The 24,337-nt window shown below is 44.0% G+C and overlaps 1 protein-coding gene across 1 annotated transcript in view; it reads left to right on the top strand.

Moving 5' to 3' along the window:
- CDC7 (cell division cycle 7) overlaps positions 1–23,811 on the top strand; it is a 71,011-nt gene extending 47,200 nt beyond the window's left edge. Inside the window, exons 8-11 of the mRNA XM_033916381.1 lie at positions 6,087–6,265; positions 13,621–13,703; positions 15,137–15,286; positions 21,224–23,811. Of these exons, the coding sequence (XP_033772272.1) occupies positions 6,087–6,265; positions 13,621–13,703; positions 15,137–15,286; positions 21,224–21,615 (804 nt within the window). The 3' untranslated portion in view covers positions 21,616–23,811. The remainder of the gene's footprint in view (positions 1–6,086; positions 6,266–13,620; positions 13,704–15,136; positions 15,287–21,223) is intronic.
- Positions 23,812–24,337: the final 526 nt, after the last annotated feature.

Raw genomic sequence — 24,337 nt, 5'->3', positions numbered from 1 at the left:
AAGACCTCCCATGGTTTTAAGAGGTGCACTTGATGCAATTGGGTAATCTCAGACTTGAACACGCACTCTTGATGTGTTGGATGCTTTGTATCTGACCATGAAACTAACTCTTATTCTCTCTGTTGACAAATGCAGTTGAGGACAGAGAGATCATGGCAGGTTAAACTGAGGAGACTTTTTGGCTTCTCAAGGGTCGGAAGCATCGACCTCGATGGCTGCCAAGACATCATAACACACTGGGAGTGCACTGGTGTCGAAGAGGTCTCTACCTCTCTCAACATCAGGCACTGGTAGTAGTCCCCAGCATTGTACCCTACACCGAGGATGCATATGGATTTAATATCATCCTCGGTACTGAAGGACTACAGTGCTGAGCATTGGGGGAAGCACAAGCACCAATCTTCTTCGATGTATTGTGCTGGGGCATCAGCATCACTGGTACCAAGAAGATAGCCCCACCTCCTTGGTTGATGTGCCGGTGTGTCAGTTTCTGGACAGTCAGGTCCCCTCATCTGGTTCAGCACAGAGTCCCTCTCAGGCTGTTTCTGACCTATCTTCCCAGCCTTTGTCTTTTTAATGAGCAGTACTGAGCCATTCTCAGGAAAAAGCTGACACAGATTCTTCAACTGCATTCTGCTCAGTATTGAGAGCACTTGTGCCTGTTGAGGTTCAACCTGCATGCTTCCCTGAGGCACATGCTAGGCCTGTAGAGCAATCCTCGGCGCTAAAGCCCTGAGGGGTACTGATGTCTGTATCAACCTATGTAGTACCTCCCTCATCATTGGGGGAGAAAGCTTCCCCGGAGTCAGAGAGTAGGGCTGTACCTCGGCATCCTCTGAGGCGTAGACATAGATCTGTTGAGCTGAGGCAGGCTCAACGTGTCTCTCTATCTATTCAAGACAAAGTTAGACGAGTTCCTGCTGAACCAGAACAAATGCAGGTAAGGCTAATCTCAGTTAGGGCATTGGTCTTTGACCTAGGGGCCGGCCCGTGAGCAGACTGCTAGACACGATGGACCACTGATCTGACCCAGCAGCGGCAATTCTTATATTCTGATTTTGGAGAAGGGTCTGATTGATACTACTCATGGGATACAGATGAGGGCTCTCCATTCTTCTCGGAGGAGGAGTCATATAGGGTCCCTTCTGATTCTTCACCTCTGCAGAAGAAAGAAATCTCTGCCAGAGTGTCTCTCTTTTTTACTGGTTATGTTAAGGAGATGGCTTCTGCTATCCTTTTTAAGTTGGAGACAGAGGAGGTGTCTAGGGCAGAGATGTTGTCTGTTCTGGACTGAGTCTCCTCCTAGGGAAGGGGGTCACAGTGCCATTGCACCTTATCCTTAAGGAGGAACTAATGAACTCTCCCCTTTTCAGTGCAGGTCACACCTAAGAGGGTGGATATGCAATATCGTATCCAGAAGGTTCCCAGATTAGAGAAGGCCCAGTTGCCTCATCACTCTGGTTGTCAGATCCACTCTCAAACGAGCTAGGAGCTCCAGGACTCTTGCCTTGCCTTGAGGTAGAGAAGCCAGGACTCAAGATTCATTTGAGAGAAAAAAAACCTTTTCAGGCCGTTTCTATTTGTCTGCATCCAGTCCTATTAGCTTCTTGAAAAATCTTGTACATAGTATGCTAACTCTTGTGAATTCTCTCCTTCTGGCCAATAAGCAGCTGCAGTGTAGAAAAATCTGGCCAGGAGCATCTACAATTCTTTTGATATTGTATCCAGATTCTCTGCTATGGGTGTGGGAATGCACAGACTCTCATGGCTGTGTGTCTTTGACCTAGAACTTGCGCTTCAGGAAAGGTTAGCAGACGTTCCCTTCTGAGGAGACAATCTCTTTGGGTACAAGGTGGAGATCGCTGACCCTCATAAAGTAGCACACTGATACCATCCAGTCCCTGTATCAGCAGCCTGCAGATGCAGCCTAGGAGGTTTTCCAATGGCTCTAGCGTGATCCTATTACTCTCAGAAGCATAGGTATCTGCCTCCGCCCGCTTTGCCCAGCAGTCCCAGCGTTCCTGTCCCAACCAGCTCCCCAGTGAAAACAAGAAGCAAGCTTTTGACTCGATGCAGGAAAGAATAGTGGCAGTCCAAGTATCTGTCCTGGATGATCTTCTGGTGGGAGGGAAGCTAAAGAATAACCCCTTGTAATCTCTGACAGGCAGGTTCTGTCCATATTTGTTACACTCTTCCATTGTCAGTAGATCTCCAAATTGCTCACCGAGAGCATCATTCATCAGCTGTTCACACATGCAGGGACTGGAAGAGGAAATTTCTGCTCTTGTGCAGTGCCCTCAAGACTGTGCTACCAGGGGAAAAAGGGAAAAGATTTTATTCAAGGTACTTCCTTGTGCCCAAAATGACACAAGGATTTATTTAGTTTTATAGCCCATCCTCCTCAGGAACCCAGAACGGGTTACAAGGATACATACACAGAATTATTAGGATTCACAACATATATGTCACAGAGAATTTAAGACTGGTATCAATAACATACATGCTAAGGAGAAACGAAGAACACACATGCTATAGTGAATCTAAGAATTGTTCCATCCTAGACCTAATGGCCCTGAACAAAACCTGGTCAAGGAAAAATTCAGGGTGATTTCCCTAGGCACCCTCCTTCTAATAATTCAGGAGAAAGATTGGCTGTGCTCTCTGGACTTAAAGGATAACAACACCCACATTTTGATACTTCAGCCACAGGAAGTATATAAGATTCTGTATAGGGAAACACACCAGTACCACATCTGCTTTTTGGCCTTGCATCAGCTCCCAGGGTATTTACCAAATGTTTAGCAGTTGTAGCAGCTTTTCTATGCAGGCTGGGAGTACCGTATTTTCACGCATATAACGCGCACGTTATACGTGTTTTTACAAACCGTGCATAACCTTGCGCGGTATACGCGTGAGCGCGTTGTACAAAAATTATTTTACATAGATTCCCCCCCCCCCACCGTCCGATTCACCCACCCCGCAGGACCGCTTGCACCCCCACCCCAAAGGACCGCTCGCACGCACCCGCGCCCCCACCCCGAAGGACCGCTCGCACGCACTCCCACCCGCACCCCCACCCTGAAGGACCGCTCGCACCCCCACAGCCTCCCAACCCCTCCCCCATCATGTAAAAGCTCCTACCGGTATCCTGCTGCTTCCTCTTGGTGGTCCCGACACCCGACACGATCGGGGCAAGAGGGAGCTCAAGCCCTCTTGCCCCAGCCAACCGCGGCACCCCCGACACGATCGGGGCAAGAGGGAGCTCAAGATCTCTTGCCCCGCCGACTCTCCAACTCCCCGACAATATCGGGCCAGGAGGGAGGCCAAGTCCTCCTGGCCCTGGCGACCCCCCCCCCCCCATTAGTTGTTCGGGCCAGGAGGGAGCCCAAACCCTCCTGGCCACGGCGACCCCCTACCCCCACCCCGCACTACATTACAGGTAGGAGGGATCCCAGGCCCTCCTGCCCTCGACGCAAACCCCCCTCCCCCCAACGACTGCCCCCCCAAGAACCTCCGACCGCCCCCCCAGCCGACCTGCGACCCCCCCGGCCGACCCCCACGACACCCCCACCCCCCTTCCCCGTACCTTTGTATAGTTGGCCAGACAGACGGGAGCCAAACCCGCCTGTCCGGCAGGCAGCCAACGACGGAATGAGGCCGGATTGGCCCATCCGTCCCAAAGCTCCGCCTACTGGTGGGGCCTAAGGCGCTTGGGCCTATCAAGTTTCAAGTTTATTAGGATTTTTTTATATACCGCCTATCAAGGTTATCTAAGCGGTTTTACAATCAGGTACTCCTCTTGTGGTCTAGTGGTAGGCCAAGACAGGGTACAGGGCAGGTGTAAGTGGTAGGCAGTCCCAGCTCCTAGGCAGTCTCAGCCCTCTCCCCCCCTGGACTTTTAAATTCTGGTGTTCAAGTGGTGTATTGGCAGAAGCGAGCTTTCTGCACTCCTGCTCCTCCCTCACTGGATGGCTGCCTCCTCTTTATGTAAGGGCCAGCAGTGCACAAGGCAGGAGCAAGCTTTTGGTGCTCCAGCCTTGCCCTGCGCCGCTTCCTGAATGGCTGCCATCAATTCTCCCCCTCCTGAGGTTCTTGTCATTCTGATTTCTTGGCGCCCAGCTCTTCCAGCCATGTGCAAGAGACACAATGGTATAATGGCTAGTCATTCCTAGCCTCCCGAATTCAGTGCTGCACCTCCTGAAGCACAGGCTCAATGGTGCTAGGTCAACGGATGCTCCGCTGCGGATTGGGGGTCTTCGTAAAACATTTCTGCTTGTCTGGATACGTTACACCTGACCAATGGGTCTTGGGGTTTATTTGGTCAGGTTACAAACTGGAATTTGCTCTACCTCTGACAGATTGGTTAATGGGCTCTGCTCATATCACCCGGATAATGAGCTCAGGATTCCAACCACCATTCAGCATTTTCTGGAATTTCAAACTATGGACCACTCAGGCCAGGCTGTTACTCCATATATTTTCTTGTGCCTAAGAAAGGCTCTGAAGAGTGGAGGTCTCTTCTGGATCTTCAGCACATGACTGTGATTCTCAAGATTCCATAATTTCAAATGGAGACCGTACATTCGGTTATTGCAGCAGTGACTCCAGGACAGTTTCTTGCACTTCTAGCTCATACAGAGACGTGCTTACACATCCCCATTTTTCTGATCCGCAAGTGCTTCAAGTGCTGGAAGACCTGGGTTGACTTGTCAGATTCAAAACATCTAATAAAAATTTTTTTTAAGAGACAAGAATAAACTATCTGATGCCCACGCACTCGTTCGGATACCTGGGGGTTCCTTTCGACCCGGCAGCAGGCCATATCTCTCTACAGTAGCCCGCTGGCAGAAACTGTGCTCAGCTTTCTTCCCTTCTGGAGCGGCCAGCTCCTTCGGCATGGGATTATCTTCAGGTTCTGGGATCATTGGTTGCCACGTTGGATGTGTTTCACATGCTTTGCTCTCTCACCAGGTTCTGCACAGGGATGCTTTGCAGACCCATCTACCTTGGACTCTGGAAGCTGAGCAAGCATGGCCCGGTGGCTTATCCTGCAAACGCTCTGCTTTTCACCCTATGGGTTTGGCTAAACAGGACAGGATTTTGCAGAGGCTGGATGGGCGAAGAGTTCTACTTCACTACCTGGATAAGACCAATGATTCATGTCTCTCCAACCATCTTTTTGTGCTGACCAGCCAGTCAAGACAAGGCAGACCAGCATCCAAGGCTTCAACTGACAGATGGATGTGCATGGCAATTTCTTCTTCTTATATTGCCTGCAAAAACAGCCACCTATCTCTATCATAGCACATTCAACTAGAAGTGTTGCGGAGTCCTGGGCTGTTTCACCTGATGAAATCTGTAGAGCAGCTACTTAGTCTACTCTCCATACCTTTACAAGGTTCTACAGAGTGGATGTGGCAGCCCAAGAAAATGCCGCATTTGGGTCCTCGGCACTGCAGGCAGGCTCATCTGTCTATCCCTAGATGTTGGCACTGCTTTGATATGTCGGCTTCAGTACAGAATCCTATGTGTTTGCAACAGAATGGCCTACTGAGTTAGGAAATTGTTCTGTATTGATTGCAGCACTATCTTTATAGTTCTAATTTTCTTTCTTCATGGACTTTTGCACCTTCTCCAAGAAACATGTTTTTGGGTTTGTTTGTTTTTAGCAAATTTGGTTTGTAAATTTATATGTAATTTTACAAAAAATAAAACAAAGTATTATTGATCAATCTGATATTCCAGCTTTTGCATGTTATATAAATTTTCCTTATTTTAGGAATATCTGGCTTGATCTCTCTCAAAACAGTCTACTCTTAAATTCTCAAGAGTAATTTGGAAGTGTAAAAAATTCTCTTTACACTTCCAAATTTAGCAGAATAGTAACTTAAATACAAAACATCTTGCTATATAGTCTTAATAGTTATCTGGTTTAAGCAGTATAATTCTAAATACTATCTGCTTTTTTGGGAGGGTTTTCATGGTCTTGTTTAAAGTGATAGAGGATTTCGAGGCTTACTCTTTGGAAAAAGGTGTATCAGATGTTTCATACCTCTTAGAAAATATTGCACTTTTTTTCATTACAGTTGACAAAGCAAAACAAAGTGATAAATGTTGCATCAAAGAAGTTGGTGACAAGAAAGAAAGTTGTTTCTTCAAAAACATTGAATAATGGTACTGCTAAGAGAGCTGCCACTACTTTCCCAGCTAACCTGACTTGTGAATGTTATGCAACAGACAGAGTATGCAGTATTTGTCTTTCAAGGTAAAGTGCTATGCAAGAATGCACTACATTTTGTTTTATATAATACTAGCCCATTTAAAAATCATGTTCTGTTACATCTACTTCAAATTCTGTACGTATGGTGTTCAATCCAAACCCATGAACTGGGTCTTGCAGAGGTGACACAGCTTTCAGCACCTCCCCACATTGCAGTGGAATATAGTGCCCCCTTCAGTTTTTTCCTTCTGCAAGCGATCCGTTTCTGATCTGCTCTTCTTTATTTTTCTTTTTTTTGTCATCATTGAAAGTTCATTCTTTTCAGTGGCTTTCGTGCCTTGAGACCCCTTATTCAGGGAATCTTTGCCTGGGGAAGGACGCATGTTCCGCAGAGCTGGATTGCATCGTCACAGGACAAATTTTTGGGTGGACCTGTGGGGTCAGCCTGCTGTGTGCTACTTCAGAACTTAGGGTCCGTTCTCTTGGGAGCCAGTTTGCCTTCTGAATTTTTTTTTTTCAGAGGCTTAAGCACAGGCTGAGGGTGTCCCGAGTAAAAATCATTGGGGTATAAGGGTACTAGCTGCATATTTCCCATCCCTTTGCGCTTCGAGGTTCCATGGTGGTGGAGGGGAGTCAGCCAACTGGCAGCCCAAAGATTTCAAAGATTGAAGTACTTTGGTGAAGTTTCTAAGGCTGCAGGAAAAAGCTGACAGGCAGGCACTACACAGAACTGAGTACAACCCTATTATTTCCTTTGGAGGGGGAGTGTCTGAAAAAGTCATTTGAGTGCTTCTTTGGGTAGGGTTCAGGTCTCCCACCTCTAAAACCCTATTTTGGAGTTAATTAATTTTTTAAAATAAGTTTCCATGGACTGTTTTTGGTGCGATTTTTCTGGCAGTGGCTATCTTGGATTTTAAACAATCTTTTTTTTTTCAAAGCTTTTTTTCTGCCTCAAAACCCCTTGACTTTTACAAAAATCAATAGGGATGGACTCCTCAACATGTGCTAACACGAATCCATGTGTCATTTGTGCCAGATTGCCAACGGAGGAGTGTCCATGTATTGTGGGCCATGGCCTGCCTGAGGAGTGGGCAGGACCTTTGAACTTTGCCCCCTCCATGTCTTCCAGGGTTGGGGAACCATCCTGGGTTCCGGAGATGGGAAGAGAATCCCACCTGGTTCCTGAAACTGGCAGGGGCACAAAACGTGTGGATTCCACAAGAACTTTGCAATGATGTGTCGGTTAATGCTCAAAATTGGTCCATCTCATTTGGAGAGCATTTCTACAGACCTGGGCCACACTCTGTAGTCAGAGTGTGTGTCGCAGTGTTTCCAGGGAGAGCTTTCTCTTCCTGAGATCAGTGATCCAGTTCCTAGTGCAAATGACCACTCGGACCAAGATTAGCCAAGTTGGAGGTAAGATTCCTTGCCTCTCTTATCTCAAGACAGTGGCTCTGTCCTGGATGACTCTGATTCTATTTTTGGGTTCATCAAGCAGGATAGAATTCTTTCATCCACCTTCGGATTTATTTCTAGACCCTGGAATGATCCTTAAAGGTGGCAAAAGCTATGTCCAGGCTTTATCCCAAGGCCTCAGAGTTTCAGCAGCTGTTTGATAAGGCAAAGGTGAGCTCAGCAGTGGCTCAAGTCTCTAGCGGAGAAGGAGTGATGTTGAAGGATTCACAGGATCTCAGGGTGGACATGGTATTAATGAAGCAGTTTGAGGTACTATCTTTGGCCATCAAGGCTGCAGCAGCAGCCTTGTTTACTGTACAGGACTGTCACACAAGACTGCAATGGGTACCCTCGGCGGAGGTAACTGCCTGCCCCAGCTGGTGCTGGAAGGGGTGGATTATGTGTCAGATTCCTTATATGACTTCATTACGGTCCTGGGCAAAGTCTTGGCATATGCAGTCTCTGCTCACAGGATGCTCTGGATCGGGCACAGGGCTGGTGACTCTTCTTCTAAAGTGATCTTTAGCAGACTACCCTTCAAAGGACAAATGCTTTTTGGCAAGATTGATTAACTCATGGCCAGTGTAGAGGGTGACTGCATTCATAAGTATGAGTCTAACGTATGCTGGGTGTTCGTAACCAGGTACTTCTGTAATCCTTTTTTTTTTTTTTTTTTTCACAAGTTCTCAGAGGATATGTAACTATATCTGCACTGGACTTGTTGAGAAGTCCATGTTAAAATGGTTGTCCCAGTTATCAGCCTGTGTTTGCCTGGGATTGGAGGGTAACTCATATTCTTTTCTGGGTTTAGCAGAGGGTTGCCGCCTGCAAGCTCAGACAATCTCCAGTGGGTCTCATTGGTTCACATGCGCACAACCAAACTTTGTTTTGGCTTCGGCCAAAACTAGATGATTAAGTTTCAATTGTAGCTTTGGTTTCAGCCAAATGGGGCTGTGTTCTAGTAATTCAGATTCTGCATTCAATGCTGAATGGCAGAGGAGAAGAGCAGCCCAAGATGGAGCTGCTCTCTTCTCTCTCTTCATAATCAATGCCATGCTTCAGGAGGGGGTACATGTTCAAGTTGCTAAGAAGAGGAGGAAAACTGGAAAGAGAAGTATGTTTGTGTTGGGAGTGGGGAAAGGAGAGGATAGAGAAAGCTGGGTAGGTGGATGGGGAAAATGTTGATCTAGAGAGCTATAGTGAGGAGTATATGGGGAGGTGTTAATTTGAGAGAGGGCTGGGCTTCAACCCTCTCTCAAATTAACTCCTCCCCATATACTCATCACTATAGCTTTCTAGATCAACATTTTCCTCATTCACCTTCCCAGATTTCGTTATCCTCTCCTTTCCCCACTCCCAGCACACACACACAGTTGTGGGGTGTGCACCAAGAGAGTTGAAAAGGAATTGTGCTTGTTTATGGGGATAGGGGATTTTTGACAGCTGTGGGAATGTGCATACTGTGGGGGGAAGGGAGGAGAGTAGTTTCAAAAACAGCTATGGGAACGTGTGCTAAAGGGGGAGAAGAATTTTAGAAAGAGCCGAGTGAAATGTTTGAGGATTTATGCACCCAATGGGAGTGATTTGAAATAAAGGAAACTGAGGGGGAGGTCTTGCTGGGGGTTAAGAATAGAGAGAAAGAAAAATAGGTTGTGTCCACATTGGAGAGGGGGCAGAGGATACTGAGGATTTGAACTTGTCTGAGGGGAGGGAGATCAAGCCTAGGAAGGAAGGAATTTAGTTAGATGGGTACTGAGACTGCTGGGGAGGGTGTAGCCTGAGCAAGAAATCTGGGGTGATGGGTGGGTAAGTCAGGCCTGGGTATGGAGCAGAGAATGACATGGGGACAAATTTGTCCCCACAAGTTTTGTCGCTGTCCTTGTCCCTGCCCATTCCTATAAGCTCTGCCACTACACAAGCCTCATACATTTATGATTTTAAAGTGTTTGAGGCTTGTGCAGATAAGGACAGAGCTTGGGAATGGGGCAAGGACAGAACGGGACGGGAAAATGAGTTCCTGCGGGGATGGGGATACATTTATCCCCATGTCATTCTCTTGTATGGAGAAACAAGGCCTTTATGATAGGGGATGTCTGCACAAAAATCTCAAACACAAAGTTTAACAGGAGATTTCCCAGATTAATTATTTCATAGGAGCAGATAGTCAGGCAGTTGGCAGCAGAGAAGGACAGGTCTGAACAAGGAATCTAAAATCTGAGCACTTTTCACCAGGGTGGTGCCATTTGGGTATTTTTGTGTGGGGGGGGTTATTTTCCTTTTTTTTTTTTTTTTTTTTTCCAGTGATTCTGTCAGGTCTCATGTTAGAAGGCGAACTCTGCAAGACATGTAGGAGCTGGCACATTAGGACCTTCAAATGATTTTTCATTCCATCATGCCCTCTTGCAAATGGTACTGGGGGGGTAGGAGGCATCTGTCTACAGTTCACTGAGCATGAAAATTTGGATAGGTTCTATTCCTCTTCAGAATGAACACTTTGGTGACAGCAGTTATCAAGAAGATTATCCTCCCAGTGGAGGACAGCACTGCTTTTAAGTACTCCCATGACTGCATGTCAATACTTGGCATCCAGGCCTCTGTCTTTGATTTTTATGTAGCCAGACCCTTCTTACAGTGGATCCATTAGCTACCTGCCTCACCTTAGGTAGCACAGTTGGAGTCTGGGGCATCCTTCCTGCTGATGCCATTTATGACATTGTGCTATCTCTCTGCTTCAGTAGGGATGGTTCGTTGATTCTGATATTGGCATTGATTGGCAAACTCATTCTTCAATTCATGCTTGAGTAAGCTTGCCTTTTGAGGTTGCTTGTCTTCAAAGATTTGGCAAGATCATTAAGGATCTCCAGGAAAGCTTGGCCGCAGAGGTTTCTTGCAAGAAAGCCCATGTCGGGTGCTGGAGGTAAGGGCCTGATTATTAGCAGAATAAAAAGGCCACCTCTGAGGCAGTGGTGTCTCATTGTCAAAAGATTCTCTTTGAGCCAGGGATGTCCCCTGCTTTTCATCTGTTAAGGGCCTCTATTGAGGATTTGCAAACTGTCTCCGGGGAGATCAAGATCTGGATTGGTGTAGCAGGACTTCAGGAAATAAAAATTTGAGATTGAATCAAAAATTAAAGGCAATTGTTAAATTATGCAATAACCAGAGCAGAACTAATGAAATGGCAACATATATACTTGTACATTGCCTGTTGGATAGTTCATCCACACACAGTGCAACGCTTGGCCTTTAGTTGTGTGACAAGCCACGAGGTCAGAAACCTGGATGCTTCATTTCAAGATTGCACCATCAAAGAACAACATACAGTAGTGCACTTCCTTTGGGCAGAGGGAGTGAAACCTGTGGCAATTCACCGTCTGATATTGACTCAGTATGGACATAGCACCATGAATCAACGAAAGGTTTATGAGTGGGTAAAAAGGTTTAAAGCTTGAAGAACAGGTGCAACCTACGAAGGTCGTTCTGGTTGTCCATCAACATCGCACACACAGGAGCACATTGACAGGATGGCTGCCTTGATTAGAGAAGACCGATAGATAGCAGTGTCTCAATTGGCTGCAAATTTGGATATCAGCTATGGATCTGCATTTGCCATAATGCTTGATTACTTGGGATACAGGAAAGTCTGTGCACGATGGGTTCTCAAACAGCTTACTGTTCTGCACAAGCAACGGCATGTGGACATTGTGATCCAGTTCCTGAGACAGTATGAAGAAGATCTAAGCATTCTGGAGAGAATTGTACCCAGTGACGAGACATGGGTGTATCACTGCAACCCAGAAAGCAAAAGACAAAGCATGATGAAGTTAAAAGGAAGCAGTGCTGACCTGGTTTTGAGAGCAGCCGAAAAACTTCTCTTCAAAATGCAGAAGCTAGTTGAATGATAACAACAAATGCATCATCTTGCATGGGGACTATGTAGAAAAGTGGTATATTCAATTGCTCCCAGTTACTTCTATTAAAGCCGTTAAATGTATTTTGCATTTACTTTTTGATTTACCCTTGTATCAGGTCAGAGTACAATATATAATGAGAGGGAAAATGCAGACAAGTTTTTGATAAACTGATCAATCTTTCAGAACAGGCTTGGCATAAAAAAAGAAAACACCACATACAAGCTATTGTAGATGTAAGGGTAAGAGTAATGCATCTGTAGTAGAACCAAATCGGTTAGCACTAGAATGTTCTCTCTGTTGTGCTTGAACAAAGTGTTTATTATAGCTGGCCCATGTAGAAACTTCTTAAATTTAATAACAAAATATTGGCTATCCAGTGCAAAAATCAGCATTGTAGCATTGGTCTCACTTGAACTTAAAATTACATATCCACTTGTTTGTATCCAGTCAGTTTTATATTTTGCCCACATGTTGTTTTTTTTTAGAACACCAGATAAATAGAGATAACACAAATAGTGGGGGAAAAATAGCAACATAATAGGGTCTGTCTGCTAAGGTGAGCTAATGAATTTAGCGCACACTAAATGTCCTGTAGTCCATTCTATTCCTATAGGCTACAGGGCATTTAGTGCTTACCAAAGCCTTCTTTTATCAATCTGCATTAAAGGTTTTTTTATCGCAGGCCACTGTGGTAAAAGATGTAACGCTCAAAGAAATTCTGAGGGTCGGAGCTTTTACCATAGCAGCCCGTAATAAAAACCCTAACACAGCTTGATAAAAGGGGACCTAAATTCATTAGCACACCTTAGTAGATAACCTCCATGGTGCAGTCATCCTAATTTACTATTGTTAAGATCTCTGTGACAAGGTAACCAAGATGAGAAACGAGTCACATTAATCCAATTAAATTAAAAAATACCAATGAGAAAACAGGAGCCAGAGTAGCAAGCTACTTGAAAGCATAAAATGCAACAGTGGATTTCAGTCTCTGCCCAAAGTATGGCAGAACTTCAGATACTTATTTGACATGCTTTATTTGCCTAGACACTGAACATTATAAAAGTGAGTCTGGAAACATTGCCACAAGCACATCTGCTGTCGCTGTGAGAGAGAAAATAAGTTTCTTTTTGTCTTGGTGGAAGATTACAAGAGATCCTCTTCTGCATACTCTAACAAATTATCTTTGGTAGAAGTACTAAACAGCTGCAGGCCTAGTGACTTCAAAGGTATAGACACTAAAGACCACTACCAAATCTCTTCAACTGGTCAGTGGCTACTCTGAGGTTACCAGACCCAGATAGCAGCTTGTCTCATGAGCCTTTTCATAGACCTGAGGATAAATTTAATTGAAATTGAATTCTCCACAGATCAAAATCACTGCAACCACTGTAACTGTTCTGAATCTGCTTCTCTGGATGCTATTTTGTGAAGCAGCTATTTATATCATATTTTTATGCATGTATATTTGGAACTCACTTAGGTTTTAAGCAGGCTACAAATCTTTAAAATAAATTAATTACTGTTCAGACCAGTCCACATAAGAGAATGTGTTCAGTCAAGCCATAGCAGTCAGGTGGTTGGTGTTAGTATTGCAGCATTTGCACCTTTTTTGTGATCTGAAGGCTATTCCTTGTCAGAAGATAATAAATGAAAAGTTGAGCACCTAGGAGTCACCCAGTTGTGTTCTTGGCTCAGTCCTTATTCAGGTAAATAGCAGTACTTTACATTGAGTTTAATTTAAGATTTTTGATTTGCATTTAAGGAAAATTCATGGGTGATTAATTTTGTGTATACTCGTATATACTGCTGTTTTATAAACATAGGGCTCTTTTACTAATGCTTTATAGGCACTAAATGCATGTCCTATTTTATACCTATGGGCCACATGGCGCTTAGTATAAGCTGATGTCTGTAACCATGTGCTAAGCTCTAGTAAAGGAGCCCCATGGTGTTTCAAAGAAAAGATCTTACCATAGGAGAAAATATCCCTAAATTTTATTAATCCTATTTTAAATATTTTCCTTGAATTAAAAGGCGTCAACAAGTTGCTCCAAGAGCAGGTACTCCAGGATTTCGTGCTCCAGAAGTGCTAACGAAATGTCCTAATCAAACTACAGGTACCAACTGTTCATTCTCTTATATTTGCCATCCATGTACACTATCACTTCCAGGGCAATGGAACCATTTTCTCGTGCCCCTTCATTTTCCTGCATCTTGCCAGACTAATTTCATGTCGTTGCAGAGATCTTGCCATATCTTTTTGTGGCGCAAGGCATGATGGACGGCGTAGGGCCACCAAACAGCCTAGTCTTCTCGTGCTTTGCAATTAAAGCTGAAGGGTCCTCTCATTGGGAAGCGGTTTAGGTAACCTATTACCAGGAGTGAGCCTGCCTTACCTCTTATTTGAGTTTGGTGTTTTCAAAATCCCAGCTCAAGGTGAATAACACATTCAGGCATATAAGTTATTTCTCTATTAAATTTAGCTTATAATCTAGTATTTGGAGAAGTTACCTAATGGTTAGAGCAGTGGACTAAGAACCAGGGAAGCCAGGTTCATATACCACTGCAGCTCCTTGTGACTTTTAATTCACACATCAAGTACAAACATAGATTACAAGCCCTGCAGGGATAGGGAAGTAACTACTGTACCTGAATGTTTAGCTATAGCTGAAAAAGGCATGAATCAAATCCAAATACAGATGTATCTGAAGCAGTGAAGGATTAAAAAGTTTTTCCCAAGATCTCAAGAAATATCAGTGGGATAAGAAAGCTTTGAATCTGGACAAATTCTCTAATCATTAGATTACTCTTTCATTGGACATAATCAAGCCTGTACTCTGAAATTATTTTGCCCTGTTGTGGGCGCTTTCTTGGCATCACCTATTTTTATTTGTACTTACTTTGTCTCATTGTGCAATCGCTTTACAAAAATACCTACAGATATTATCAAGATAAGATTTAAAAAAAAAGATTTAAAAGGCAACATTATATAATACTCTCATACTTGGCTGCACATTGATGCTGATATCTAAAGAGGTGACAGGGTCAGTACCGGCTAAAATGGTGTCAGTGTCCAGCCAGTCAGGTAGAAAAGATTAAGCCTCATCAAGGTCCAGATCCCACATTGTGCCTTGGTGCTCTCACCCTGAGCCAGCCTATCAGGTCAGTAGTTCTAGGCCAGTGAGGACTTAGACAGAGGACTGTGTCTGTTTAAAAAAAACTTTTGTGAGTGACCCTGTTTGTTCTTTCAGCAATGATTCATATTGTTTTAGATTATTGGCAGACATCTTTTTATATTTTCTACAATAATCCTACCTTTAATATATTTTAAAACAATTTGCTGTCTGGGACTGTTGGTAAACTACTGACTAACTACTTGATTTGCACAGTACACTTTTTCACAAATTATTGAAATGTAATTATGTGGTCAAAGTAGACGTTGAATCTATGATTACTTTGTAGGTATATTTGATAGTCATGAATGATGCAATCTTTTTCTAAGGAATCCGGATGATATAGTGACTAACTTAAAGCTTACTTTCCATTCCAGCCATTGACATGTGGTCTGCAGGCATCATCTTCCTTTCTTTGCTTAGTGGACGTTATCCATTTTTCAAAGCCAGTGATGATTTAACTGCTTTGGCACAGATTATGACAATTCGTGGATCCAAAGAGACCATTCAAGCAGCTAAAAGATTTGGTTTGTATCTCTTTAATTGCATAAATTTGTGAAGTTCATACTTATTTAGTATATTATGAATCATAAAGTACTTTCATAATTGTTTTTTCAAATGGTGAGTCTAAGTTTCTCGGAAAAATATGTTTCAGAACCAAGATCAAGATTTGAATTTTTCAGCTAGTATTTGTCCTGTGACCATCTCCCTGCCTTCATCATCTCTCCATTCTATGATCCCCCCTTCCCCTGTATGCAGTATCACTCCTCTATATCACCCCCTGTCCAGCATCTTCCTTATGCGTTCTTATTCCCCCCCATGTCTAGCCATCTTCTCTCTGTGTCTATATACCCTCCCCCCATGTCTAGCATTACTCCTTTGTGTCCATATACCATCACCATGTAGCATTCCCCTTTTTGTTCCTGTTCCTATGCTCTCATCCATGCCCACCATCTCCCCTCTTTTTGTATATCTCCCTTACACCAATGTGTGTCTCACACTCTTTTCTCCCTCCCTCCACTATGTTTACGCACTCTTCCATCATCCCCTTGGTTCAGCTTTTCTCATTCCCTTTCCTTGTTTCTCTTCCTCCCTGCAGGTCCTGCAACTTTCTCTCTTCTCTCTAGCCCCCTTCCCATGGGTCCAACTCCTCTGTCCCCTCTCTTCAGCACATAGGTGTGTGTCTTGTCACCTATCCCTTCTCTCCAGCTCTTCTCCACCCACCACATGGGCCCAGCACATGTTTCCCTTCTCCCCTCAATCCCCAGACCAGATCCAGCAGCAGCCCAAGCAAACCCCTTCCTCCTTCATGGGTGCAGCAACAGCTCACCCCTTGTGAGTCCAGCAGCCCCCCTCCCTATCGCAGATCCAACAGCCCTTGCACCCTATCTGGCTCTCCAGTCGCAAGCGGTAACAAAAAACCTGCAACTCTCCTGGGTTGGCCCCTTTGTGCCTTCCAGGGCAAGCCTACAAACCAGTTGGAAGCTTCCTGTATGGAGCGTTGCTCTGAACCTTCTTGCCACCAAGTCCCTCCTTCCGATGTAACTTCCCAGAATGGTGACAGATGTTCTCTCAGCCTAAGGTAGCTCATGTAGTCAAGCACATGTTCCTGCCGTTTGAGGGAGACATAGTATTAAAGGGATACGCAAGATCGGAGAGTGGATATGGTCCTAAAATAGCATTTCAAAGCTTTGGTCTTGGGAATCAAAGCAGCTGCAGCAGCCATTTTTGTAGCACGCACTTGTCATACCTGATGCTTGGGCTTACCCTGGCAGGAAGTGAGCCTTTGCCTCAGCTGATGCTAGCATAGGTGGATTATTTGGCGGCTGCTCTCAGACATCATCCAAGACATGAACAAAGTCTCAGCTTATTCGATTTCAGCCCGCAGAATACTCTGGATCAGGCAATAGCAGAAGATTCCACCTCCAAAGCTGCTCTCTGCAGCCTCCCTTTCAAAGCACAGATGTTATTCAGAAAGGGTCTGGACAATCATAGCAGATCTGGCTAGCATAGTAGATCACTGGCCAAAAGCTCTGCCTCATAGCATACTGTGAGCTCTCTTCTGGGCCTTATTTCAGAGATCTATTAAGGATCAAGACAGATTTATAGGACCTTGTCCTACATAACCTCCAAGAAAGCACAATGACACCAGGGCCAGTCTACCCCCCTCAGGATAAGAGGAAGGCTCTCTGCAAATGCAGAGGTCTGGGTGCAGATCTCATCAGACTGCTGAGTGCTGGAGATCATTCGCGGAAGGTACAAGCTAGAGTTTTCCCATACCTTGACAGACTGGTTTGTGAACTCCCTAGTGGGGCACCAAAAAAGTCATGCAGAGTCTTAGCAACAGTAGAGATACTTGTAGATATTCAGGCCATAGAACCAGTGCCACCGTAGAATCAGGCTAGGTCAGATACTCCATATATTTCACAGTGACCAAAAAAGGCTCAGAAGATTGGAGACCCATTCTGGATCTTAAACATGTCAGTGAGGTCCTGAAGGTTCCATACTTTCACATGGAAACCATGTGGTCTGTCATCGCAGTGATAGCTCTGGAGGAATTTCTAGCTTCCCTAGACTTGACGGAAGCCTACCTGCACATTTCTATATTTCCGGAACACAGGATGTCGGTCTTTAGGAGTATAAAAAAATTAACTATTCCTATAACATATTGAGGTTATACTTGAGCTCCATAAATGTTTCTGTTTGGATTGTTTAATGGCAATATTTAGCATGTTTATTATGATTTCAGAGCAGCAGAGCTGTAGTTCTGGGAGTTTTCCCGTAACTCTCCTTCACATGTTTCTATATTGGGTTAAAGCCTGCTTTGATACAAACTGAAAGGGGGCAGCAGAGCCCTCTAGTGAAAGAGGAGGGATTCCTTCTGCATGGTTCATGAGCATGGGGATATTACCTATCCGTCCAGTGTGACACACCTATCTACTAGAAAAGATATTAGAAAGGTTAGAACCTAATCTCTTTTTACACATTCCCTCCAATACCTTATCAGGAAAACTCTACTCAAACTTTGCCAGGATTGGGGTACCATGATCTACATTGCACCCTGCTGGCTGCGTCAACCATGGTTTCCTCTCCTTCTACAACTCTCAGCTCGGGAACCCCACAGATTGGAAATGCTACTCACACAGAGCAGCAGCTCTCTCCTACATCCCAACCATTGATCATTAACACTCATGGCACTATCTTACTGAGCGCATAAATACACACTTTCTACTCCAGTCTCGGCTGTTATTGAAGCATCCAGACAACCTTCCACACAAAAGTGTTACTGCTTCAGATGGACCATTTTCTTGAACCCTGTCACATGTCCTCTTACATCCATTCTGGACTACCTTCTTCACTCAGTGCTTTGCATTCTCCATTGGGTAAAAAGCCACTTTCTGTTCATCCCTTGGTATCCAGATCACGAAAGGATTTTTCCATACTAAATCACCTTTAAAAATCCTGCCCGTAGCCTGGGATCTTGATGTAGTATTCTGCTCTTATGAATTTTCTTATGAATGTGCTCATTCAAACATCTTATTTGGAAAGTGGTTTTTCTCATAGCCCTAGATTGTAACCTACCCTCTCTAACTGAATTCCATATGGATTTTTTCATACAGTTCTTCACTGTCAGTTTAATTTCCATCCTATAAATTCACATAGAATTTTTCTTTTTTCAACCATCTTTATTTTCTCTTCTTTATTAATTTCCAGGTACTTTAGTTAGATTGTGAGCCTTCGGGACAGTAAGGGAATTTTTTAAGTACCTTCTTACTTCTCATTTATAATCTTAATGTATATTTTCTTCAAACCGCTTAGAACCTAACGGATGTAGCGGTATATAAGAAATAAATTACATTACATTTGCATGCCGGGTGAGTGAATTTCAAGCACTTGTATCAGATCTACCTAATACAAGATTCTACCATGATAGAGTAGTCCTGCGGACTCGTCTGAAATTCCTTTCTAAAGTCATCTTGGAATTCCATCTCAACCAGTCCATAGTTCTGCCTGTTTTTTTCCCAAAAACCACATTTTCATCCTGATGAAGTGCTCTCCATTAGTGCTGCCTGATTCACAATTTGAATTCACTTCGGGTGAATCGATTTGAATCGATTTAAAAAAAAAAAAAATCGGCCTTCCAATTCAGTAACTAACCCTCGCCCCCTAAAGCAGGAGTGTCAGCACTGCCTCTTGCTGGCCGGCTGGCCGCTGCCTCTGCACCTGCTTTAGAGGAAGGAGGGTCATTCAGGAAGTGCTGTCTTCCCCCCCTGGCCTCCTGCTGGTGTCTGGCTTCCCCCCTGGCCGCCCACTGGTGTCCGGCTTCCCCTCTGGCCTCCCGCTGGTGTCCGGCTTCAACCCTGGCCTCCCGCTCACCATTTATCTAATATCAGCCTGCAGAGAAGATTGCGGTGCTAGCGATCTTTGCAAGCTGCCATAGGGCTTCGGAGCTGTTTCCTCTGCCGTGGCCCCGCCCCTCCTCTGTCGTCCAAGGCAGGACTGCGGCAGAGGAAACATCTCCGAAGACCTATGGCAGCTTGCAAAGATTGCTAGCACCGCAATCTTTTCTGCAGGCTGCTGATATTAGGTAAATGGTACGCGGGAGGCCAGGGGGAACATACAGGCCTTCAGGGGTGGGGTACAGGCCTTCAAGGGTGGGGTGCAGATCTTCAGGGGGGGACAGACCTTCAGGTGAGGGGGCCCTGGTGTAGAAGTACACGGAGGGAGGGAAGGGGGTTCAAAGAGATATGCATATGCCTGACCTTGGGGGGGGGAAGAAATAATGGGTCTTAAAACAGGAGAGGGAGAGAGATGGTGGACAATGGGATTTAGGGAGGGAAGGAACAGAAAGGGAGAGAAGTTGGATACAAGGGATGGTGTGGAGGGGGAAAGAGATACTAGATAGGAGGGTAGTTGGGGAAAAGAAGGGGAGATATGGTGGACCCTGGGGTAGTGCGGAAGGAGGGAGATATGCTGGATGAAAGGGTAGTTGAGAAAAGATGGATCTGTGGATGGAGATGAAAAAAAGGAAAGATGCCAGACTTCCGGGGGAAGGAACGGAAGGGGAGGACAGAGATAGAAGATGGATGCTTAGCACGGGGGAAGGAACGGAAGGGGAGGACAGAGATAGAAGATGGATGGTTAGCACGAAGAAAGAAGGAGACCCTGGCAAGCAAGTTATCAGAAAACAACCAGAGCTGGGAACCAACAAGATTTGAATAATGACCAGACAACAAAAGGTAGAAAAAATAATTTTATTTTCTGTTTTGTGATTACAATATGTCAGATTTGAAATGTGTATCCTGCCAGAACTGGTGTTAGACCACAAACGTGAGCTAGGATTTTAACAGAGAGAGGAAAAGTCTTTTTTGTTTGTTTATTTTGTTTACACCACAGCGCCAGTGTGGTTAGGAGAAGGCAAAGGGGGTGAAGAGGCTATAAAATAAACCCATCAGGATGTTTGAAAAAAACACCCAATTAGGCAGGAAAATCGAATCGAAAAATCGATTCAATAGGCTGAATCGAATCAAAATTTTTTTCCTGAATCGGGCAGCACTACTCTCCACACTTTAGACTGCAAGTGTGCTCTAACATACTATTTGGATCAAACTAAACCTTATAGAAATTTTTCCCAACTCTTTGTAGCTTTCGACCCTAATAGACTTGAAGTTTCTGTTACCAAAAAAACCACTCCACTTAGCTAGCGGACTGTATCTCCTTTGCATATATTCAGATTGGGTTGATGCTACAGGGCCGTGTCGCAGCCCACAATATAAGAGCTATGGCAGCTTCAGTGGATCATTTCTGCACTACAGCTATTGAGGATATCTGCAAAGTGGCTACTTGATCCTTACCTTCACTTCACACTACTGTTTAGAGCAAAACTCTAGGAGAGCGAGTCGGTATAGGCAAACAGTTCTGCAAAATCTATTTACTTCTTGAACGCCAACTTCCACCAACCCTTTTTCTTCTCCAGTCCTGACCCTGGAAGCTTGGGAGTCCCGCCTGTGAAAATATTATACCTGCTTGTCCTTGGAGAAAGAAAGATACTTACCTGTAGCAGGTGTTTTCCATGGACAGCAGGTATATATTCTCACAACTAACCCACCTTCCCTAGTTGGCTTCTTAGCTTTGTCACTGAACTGCAGATCCTGTGAGCCAACGTCAGGCAGGAAGGCACCGGCACACGCGTGGTACAACCATTGCCGTAAAATTTAAAGTTTCAGTGCACTTGATAAGTGTTCGTACCGGGTTCCGTAGATGACGCCACTCACATGTGAGAATATATATCTGCTCTGAGAACACCTACTACAGGTAAGTTTCTTTGCTTTACATTTACTGTCTTGTAAAATGTGTAGCATTTAAGTCTGTATAACAGCTCTATAGTCCATTTCCACAGCATAAAAGGATAATATTTGTAAGGTATGCTTATGCGTTTCTTTCTCTCTTTTTTTTTTTTTAAGGAAAGTCACTTCTGTGTAGTAAAGAAATTCCAGGGCAGGATTTGAAGATACTTTGTGAGAGGTTGAGAGGCATAAGCTGTGCAAAAACAACAACAAATGAACTGCAACAGTATAGCATGCAGCTAGCTGTGTTGGAAAAAAATAAAAAGGATGATATGCTTATTCCCCAAACCCATGAAGAACAATCACTTTTAAAGAACTGTACACTGGAACATTGTCACAGTGATAAAAAAACAGAGATCACAATGTCTACAGTTGATATGAAAGGCTGGGACAAGGTCCCTGATGAGGCTTATAATTTACTCGATAAACTCTTAGATCTGAACCCAGCAACAAGAATAACAGCAGAAGAATCTTTACTGCATCCAGTATTTCAAACTATGCAGCTATGATGAAAGGAGAATCATTTTTTTAACTGTCTCTTTGAAGGAGCTTACCATGCAAATGAGTACAGTAACTTTTAAGGTGTTAATTGATTTTATTCATTTTGGCCGTTATTGCTGGCCAACTAAAATACAGCCGCCAATCGTGTGTCAATCACACAGTGGCGCTGTTTACAGAATCGCAGTTTTTGTCAAAGGTATGCACTGTAAATATAGGCCAGGCTTTTAAGGGCCTACATTTACGGCACCTACCTTTAACAAGAATCGTGTCTACGGAAGCACCTTAGAACGCCTAAGGTTTCTGGTGCTAACCACACCGACTTTGACCTTAGACATTCTAAGGCACCTCCAAAGATGCCAGTAGGCGCCTATATTTCTGTTTTAAAGGGATTTTTAATTTGCTTTTAAATTACTTTACCTATTAAATTAGCCACCAGTAGGGCACCTAACTTAAGACACCATTTATAGAATATGAGCCTTTATGTTTTTCTAAGTATTTTACCTCTGTTACAAATTACACATGAAGGCTTTTATTAGTGTTGTACCGTATATACTTGAATATAAATCGATCCGAATATAAGTTGACATCCCCCCATTTCCTCCCCCCAAAAGGAGGAAAAGTGGTTGACTCAAATATAAGATGTGGGCTTAATATTCAAGTGCCAGGCTCTGCACCCGGTGCCCCTTCCCTCACTCCCTCCCCTGCCAGGCTCTGCACCTAGCCCCCTTCCCTCCCTGTCAGGCTCTGCACCCTGTCTGCTCTCCCTCACTGCCCTATATCATCTCCCGATGCCTTGCTGGCCTGCCGCACAGGATATGAGGGATCCCCTGTCTCCTGTCCCAACCGAATCCAACCCCCCCTCCCCTCCCTTTAGCAGCCTTGCGAGTCAAGAACTCGCAGCAACCAGTCAGCCAGCAGCCTGAAACGGAACAGGAAGATCGCTCCTGCTCCGTGCACCAGCTGGCTTTGAGGGACCCAAAAGGAATGTAGGAGAGGTGGAATCAGCCAGTGGCATCGAACAGAGCAGGAGGGCAGGAAGATCGCTCCTGCTCTGCCTACTGGCTGACCAAATGGGACCTGAAAAATACTTGGGGGAGGTGGGAGGGAGGTGTAGATGTCCAATTTTAGCAGGCACAGGAGGCAGAAGGGGATTCTTCCTGTCCCGTCCACCGCAGGGGGGGGTAGTAGTTGGTGGGGTAGTGGTTTGGATTAGGCCAGGGTGGGTAAGCGATGGCCCAAATATAAGCAGAGACTCCCTTTTTTTGACCCAAAATCTCGGCTTATATTTGAGTATATATGGTATACATTTTTATCCTTTTTTTGTAAACTGCCAAGAATTCAAAAACCTTTGTAATATTAAAAGTTTCTATAAAATAATTTGTCCTTTTAATATTTATGATTATTTGGTCATTGATTGGTTAGGATTTCAGTGAAGGGGTGCATCTCTTTTTGTAGTTTTCATTGTGATAGTAGCTGATTACAGATTATAGTTTTACTCAAAATTTCCTTATGACTTAGGGCAAACTAGCCACTATAATTAGAGCTGCCTGAGTAATAGTGGCAACCTATTAGAGGAAAGAAACTGGGACACTTTTTCAACAGGTAGTTGAAAAGCTAGATTATGGGGCTCATTTAAAAAAAAGAAAAACATCCAAAAAGTGGCATAAAAGGGCTGATAGATGTTTTGTTCACCAAACCCTTCCAATTCACTATTTTTGAAACCTATTTTCTAGATGGATTTCTATGGTGCTTGTCTATAGTACATCTAAATCTTAAGGAGCATGTTAGAAGCATAGTTTGGGTGGGACTAAAGCAGGCTTATGACTTGGATATTTTTCGGCCATATTCAAACATTTTAGAATATGTCCAGGGCACAATTTGGAAATCTGTGGCTAAACCTGTTTTAACAAATAAGTGCCAAAAAGTTACCCAAACTTATCAGATAACCACTAAAGAGATGTAAGCATGACCCCCCTACTCCCCAGTGTTCCCCCCCCCAAAAATATGTAAATGAAACGGTATATACCTGTCTGAATGACAGCTTCAGTTGTTATGGTCAGGCCTAGTAGAGTAGTGAGCAGATTCTTAGAGTAGCCTATTGGGTTATATAGTGAACCATAGAGATGGGCCTATATTGCCCTCTAACCACTACACATACAGTGGAATTTGTGAGTCTTCCAAATCCCACCCAATCCCAATGTACCGTTTTTGTTTTGGACATGTTTTAGTTTTTTTTTTAATGGTTCAAAAAGATAGATGCACTGAGCACAAACGCATGCATTTTCAAAAAAACAAGATAGACATTTTGCAGTTTTGAAAATGGGAATGTTTGGTACTGGATTTTTGTGTGGGTTCCACAAAACATCTAAACTGGCCATCTGAAAATGCCCCTCCATGTGTATTTATATCTAAATAGTCATCCATATGTAGCAATAGTATGGGGCCTTGTATTAAAATTTGTGGGCCTTTTTGCAACTAGAAAGTAATCACTATTGAAGTGGATATCTCAATGTTATTGACTAACTTTTATGAACATTGTTTTAGGTTTGTGCAGTAATGTCTAGGAGACCATTTCCTCTTTTTGTTTATGTGGAGAGATAGAAAGGGGGAAAAGATTAGAAGTTAATGTTTGTTTGTTGTTGTTTTTTTAATCTGGTTTGTATTTGACATGTAGTGAAGGAACATTTCTCTGCTGTCTCGGGTACAAACTTACGCTGGCTTTTATTAAAC

The sequence above is a fragment of the Geotrypetes seraphini genome, chromosome 12 (genome assembly GCF_902459505.1).
Source record: "Geotrypetes seraphini chromosome 12, aGeoSer1.1, whole genome shotgun sequence".
In the NCBI taxonomy this organism is placed as follows: domain Eukaryota; kingdom Metazoa; phylum Chordata; class Amphibia; order Gymnophiona; family Dermophiidae; genus Geotrypetes; species Geotrypetes seraphini.
Note: the sequence above shows the minus strand (reverse complement) of the source record. Positions and strands in the feature narration are given on the sequence as shown.